We start from the raw sequence: 6,000 nt of genomic DNA, 5'->3' as shown, positions 1-6,000 counted from the left end.
CCTCTCAACCATGGGGGGGGGGGGGAATAGTCAGGAGGAGATATTTGAAACAAAGGAAGTAATTTTGGCATCAAGGAATCCTGATCTGACCGGGCTTCTCACCACATGCTCTCTGTAGTTATGAAGGGTGAGGAGGCCTGGAAGGGTTTTGGGAACGCCTCCTCCCAGTGACCACAAAAGGAAAGAACCCACTTGTCAAGACCTCCAGAGACTAGTGTTTCATCAAGGAAAAATAAAGTCAAGAGAAATTCTAGAATCATAATATCTCACTGAACTTTTAGAGAAGTAACAAATCTGTTTCTGAAAGATAAAATCCTTCCTATGAAAAAGAACAGAATTCTAGATGGATCAGTTGGGTGAAAAAAAAAAATTCAGTGGAGCAACTTAAGCTTGCTAAAAAAAAAGTCAAAGAAACTACATATCAAAATACAAAGCAGCAGTTCAAATTACAGCAGGGATGGGCTGGCCACAGAGGCCCTCATCAACCCAGGCAATACTTAAAATAATAAAAATTAAGAAAAATTAAAAAAAATATGAAGAAAATATCCTTCCTCTCTTTCAAATATAACTTTAATTGCCTTTTATTCTTTCTATCTGGAAGCAGTATCGCTAACCTTAACAGTCTTGACTTACCAAAAAATATATATATGTGTGTGAAATAAAATAAAAGAGAAGGGATTGGTGGCAGTGTACGCAAAACCAAAATGAAAAAAAAAATTACTTTTAACAATCTCATTTTTTTTTTGTTTTTTTTTTACACAAATACTGTTGTAAATATATTAAAAAAATCAGCATTCTATCTGGTAAACGTCACTTTTGCCCCTCTATAAAATTTTGAATTAAAAAAGCCTCAAGAACTTTTTATTATTCCCCCCACCCTCCATTTCTTTCTTTTTCTCTTCCACAAGAATATATCCTGACACTTTTTTTTGTTTTTTTTTTTTGCAAAGATTGTTGGAAATAATCCTTCTCTTGTACCTAGAAACATAGGTGCAAACATCTGATATCTTTGTTTTATCTGCATTCCTGCCTTTCATGAAAGTCCCTCTTGATTGTGCTGAGGCTGTGGCTCAGCGAAGACACTGAATAAATACGATAGCCACTGTTGCTTGATGCTTGTCCAAGTCTTCCTGGCTTCTGCTGAAAGGGGGGCTATGGAGGAGGTGGGCCGGGGTGTGTGGACCCAAGCAGAATCTGGGGGAGAAGCGTGCCATTCAACTTTCCCACACCACCGAACCCACTGCCCCTTCCCACCCCCACAGCCCTTTTTATGAAATCGGACAACGTGGTAGGTGGAAACAGCAGGGCCTTCCCTCTGGGTTTTCGACCAGAAGTGATATTCCACAGTTTTAACTGGTTACTGTGAAGTCCAAGCGGCCAGAATTGTGAAAATGTCCACTGAAACACTGCAAGCGGTGTACTTAAAGACAGTAGGCCTTTTAGATTTTGTTATATATTTTTGTAGTGCTCTTCACAAGTGAAAAAAAAATTTTTTTTTTTACTTTTTTTAAAAGATTTTTTTGTAAAGAAGGGTTGTATTTAGAGGCCAGTAGCTAGAGATCCAACCAGTGGACCTCTTGAAGCACTACCAGGCCTTAAGGCCACCATCCGAGGGAGGCTGGGAAAACTATTATTCACCCAAGCCTCCGGAAATGTAATGTACCAGCAGGCAAAAAACAGTTCTTCATGTAGTACAAAATGAAACGAAACAAAAACAAAAACAAAGTAAAAACGAAACCAAACAACTCTTAAATTCTAGTGCCATAGCTTTTTTGTTTGTTTCTTTTTGTTGTTGATGTTTTGCTTTGTTCATAAGAAAGAGAGAAAGATACTACTTATCCGTCAGACACATGCATCCTCATGTGGTCGTTGAACTGCTCGATTTGGTCAAACTTTGCTGGACAGACGGAGCAGACATAAGTGGTCCCCTCCGTGCAGGCCACCACGCCTGGGGGGCCAGCTCGGGCACCTGGGGGTGTGCCTGAGGGAGGGGTCCCGTTGCTGGCACTGTGCAGGGCCACGTGTCGCTCCAGGAGGGTCTTGTGGGAGAACTTCTTTTTGCAGATGTAGCACTCATAGGACTTCTCCCCTCGGTGGAGACGCATGTGCACGTTGAGAGAGCTTTTCTGGGTGAAGCGCTTGTTGCAGATACTACACTGGTAGGCCCTCACTCCTGTGTGGGTCACCATGTGCTTGATAAGGTAATCCTTTAAGGAGAAGGAGCGCCAACAGATGCTGCATTGGTGGGGCTTCTCACCTGTCGATGTGGGAAGAGACAGCAAGCAGGACAGAGCCAGACACAGTGAGGGAGGGAGAATGAGAGACAGAAAAACAAGACGACAAAAAACAAAAACAAAAACAAAAATTAAAAAAAATAAAATCCGATTTGTTAATGGATCACCCTTCATTGGAAATATCCAGTCCTTCCTTGCCTCTCATGTTCTGAGAAAACTTCCTTTAAGGTGAAACCAATAGTCTATAGGTTTCCATTTCCCTATGCCAGAAAATGGCTCTTTGGCAAGCTATGATAATCCCCACAAAGTCTTCAGTGATTATTCTGTGGAGAAAAGGGGGTCATGTTCAGTGTCATCTTTAGGGATTTAACTGTATGTTTTCCATTAATATTATCAAATGAGTATGAGAAATAAAGAGCGGGAAGCTGGCTGGAAACACGGGGTTCTCTAGATCCACTCTGAAGCTAAAAACATTGGTCTTAAAGTTAGACTCTTTGGGCACAATTTCCATTTCCAGGATTCTGTTTTGTAAATGCACTCAATTACAGGTCTGGAAAATATTGGTCAACACTGGATTAACTCATTCTGGAGAACTCTTTTATTTTTTTACCTAAAATGTGACTGAAGAGTCACTCGGCTATTCTGTCTCGCCTGCCCTCGCTCGACCCTTGTCAGGTGTGGAGGGTGCAGGTGGTGGACAACACAAGGATTCTGTTCAAGTGCAGGCACCAACACACAGCATACCACCCTGACAGCTCTCCAAATGCCTCTCAGGCACACACTCCAACTTACCTCATTGTACTGGTGTTGACTAAAATACATATGAAATCACTTTGCAGACCACCAAGAGTGGTATGGGAATACTTGCATGGTATTATTACAAGACGATCCTTCCCTCCCTGCACCCTCCCCCCACCATTAAATGGTTCCATATGCTTTTTTGAACTTTAAGATAGTTTTCTCTTTCTTTGCTCTCAGTCTGTTGGCTGAAATCTTTCTTTCTCCTCAGTTTACTGCTTTGCTTTGGTGTTGACTTAGACATCAAATGATCAAGCTTGTTAAAAACAGGTAAGTCAGAATATTGTCACTGAATGACCACTTTAATTATTCTTCTTTATGTAGCCCTCATGGGTCTGGATATATCTTTGGGTAGAGACTTGTTTTTGTTGGTATTCTTTGTGTTCAGCTGGGTTCTGGACAGGTGAGATGAGCTACATTAAGGAGTGTCCATCCCACTCAGCTCAGGGCTGTTACCCTAGGAAGGAACTCAGCTCTGAAAAACCCTTATGCAGCTGATCCCCTACCTGGGCCTAAAACTTTGAAACTCTCTAGGGTAACTTTCAGCAATGGACTCTGTCAGTGTAGGAATTTTTTTTTTTTTAATTTTAATTTACTTCCATTTAAAACACGTGCCTTGACCATGTCTCCATGCTGATGTGTCACGGTAATAATGGCCTTATGCGGAGCCTTTGCTATGAGCCAGGCTCAGTGTTAATGTTCTATGTTCACAATCTGTTTTATCAAACTTTTGCCTTAATCAGTTTTTGCACTGTGCTTGCAAACATGAAAGGATGTGTTTTGAAGGCACATAATTATAAGAAATGGCTAGTTTATTCAGAAATTATGCCATAAATTTCTGAATCAATATCATTATCTTTGAACTTTATTTCTTTCAGTTATTTACAAACATTTTGGCCTAGCTCCCTTTTCATCCCTAAATGAAGAGGTCAGTCTGCATGTGGTGTTTACATATGTACATTTTTTTGCAATGAGAGATAGCCTAAGAGAGACAGACACATATGTTATTTTTAGTTGGAACATTTCTGTCAACTTAAATATGCTTGAAATTCAAGATGGTGTTTGACATCCCACTGCCTTCAGTACACTTTCTAGTGCCCATGATAGGCCAATGTCCCATCATCACTTTAATGGGTATTTGGCAGCTAGTAAGTTGTAACTTTGTCCATGTTAAAGTGCTCTTGTCCGAAAGTTTAACCTTCCTATTTTTTCTCTAGGCAAGGTCACTGATGAAGCCTTCTACTTTCACATGCTTCTAATCTGACTAAAAATTGATTCTTCACAGTTGTCATCTTATCCTCCGTAGCATATATCTCTGTGTTGTTTGTATGACCATAATATTAACTGACTTTATGACGCATGTGACCCAGGGTTTCCTAACTGAGTGTTCTCACTTTTCTGGGTTTATTCTCTCTTCTGTGAGTGAGGAGTGGGGCCAAGCACTTGTCATGGTCCTTTGCAGACATACTGGCCTTCTGCCCACTTGATCCACAATGCTCTTGCTCCCCCAGGACTCTAGTCCAGGCCTCATCAGTACATGACCTGAGGGCAACCTCCTTTAAATCACTCAATGCTTCAGAAGTCCCACATTTTAAATAGGACAAAGGATCCTGCTCCCTTCTCTGCTGCAGAAAAATAGTATAGTTAATGAACAAAAATGTTTGCAAAGCACTGGGGGGTGCCACAAAGGAAAATACTCTAACAATTAAGGAGACATGCTGGTGGAGTTCAGGAACTATCTTCTCAAATGGGGTGCATTTCAGGTTAGTCAGGTGTCCACACTTTTCATTTCTGTATGTATGGATTTGAAAAAAAAAAAAATTCAGTTGAAAAGTTAGTATATTTCCTCTTCATTATTTATTTTCCTGCATATTGTGCAATGATTCAAAAATGACTTTCAAAATTTACGTGAAATGCATGTTGGTCTCTGATTATTGTCATCAAGGTGGAGAAATGAAAAGGGCAGATGAGTGGCAGGCTTTCCAGGAGCCTTGGCCAGGAAAGGCAAGTCCTATTTATTAGAAAGAAACACAAAGTACTTAGCAGGCTCTAGAATCATAGCATGCTAGAATCATAGCATGTGCACTACGACTCCTTCACTTTAAAAATGACCCATGGATGTGGAAGTCAGCGATATAGAGATGTGGGAGTCAGAGATAAACTCTGCTGGCCTGGTTGAGTGACTTAACCATGTCACTTTACCTCTCTAAATCCTTAGTTTCCTTATTTGTAACTTGAGAATGATAGTCAGTCCCGGTCTTGAAAATTAAAGAAAAAACACAGACAACAAAACACAGGATCCCTTTAAAAGAAACATTAAACCGCTCCCCCTTCAGCACAAAGGAACTGACAAATAAAGCCAAATGAGAAATGCTTTGCCAGTCATGGATGAAGGGTAAAACTGATAATCAATAAAGCAAAGACTGGTGTTGCAGCTATGTAATTCAGAGTTAGGAGCATAGTCTACGTTACACGTGCTAATGAAAACTAATGGTTCTGTGACTCGCATGCCTACAAATAGACAGAGGATTTCTTAGCAAAGTAGCAACTGAGCGCTGGAGGCTAAGAAACCAGACAGTGAGTGTTGAAATGGAAGGGAGGAGAGTGGTTCACAGTTCCAGTGGGAGGAGTGGAACGTGCAGATGTTCTTCTTCATTTTTTGCTGCCTAATCTTTAAAGAGTCGCTTTTCCATTCCTTTTCCAGAACCAGCAATGACACTCACTCTATCGTGACTGATAAGTAAAAAATAGCGGGGAAGAAAGATACTGTGAGGTTATTAGCTATAGAGGGCTCTGCACACAGTGTGAGTGAAAGATACCCTAATAGATCATGACACCCCAATTTTGATTAGTGATCTTTATATTGGGGGCTTAGCAATACCTTATTTATTCTGTGGATTCTTTTTCATTCTACCCAAGCTGCTTCTGGGCTAAAAAAGGACAGTGAATGTTTTTCTCAGGGCATGTT

General features: G+C 40.6%; 1 protein-coding gene across 1 annotated transcript in view; it reads right to left on the bottom strand.

Annotated features, from left to right (window-relative positions):
- Positions 1-1,502: 1,502 nt before the first annotated feature.
- Positions 1,503-6,000, bottom strand: part of ZBTB20 (zinc finger and BTB domain containing 20) — a 40,092-nt gene continuing 35,594 nt past the window's right edge. The window contains exon 4 of the mRNA XM_004675200.2: positions 1,503-2,257. Coding sequence (XP_004675257.1) covers positions 1,836-2,257 — 422 coding nt within the window. The 3' untranslated portion in view covers positions 1,503-1,835. The remainder of the gene's footprint in view (positions 2,258-6,000) is intronic.

Source organism: Condylura cristata, unplaced genomic scaffold, assembly GCF_000260355.1.
Source record: "Condylura cristata isolate star-nosed mole 26May11 unplaced genomic scaffold, ConCri1.0 scaffold00003, whole genome shotgun sequence".
Classification (NCBI taxonomy): Eukaryota; Metazoa; Chordata; class Mammalia; order Eulipotyphla; family Talpidae; genus Condylura; species Condylura cristata.
This window is presented reverse-complemented; position numbering and strand designations above follow the sequence as displayed.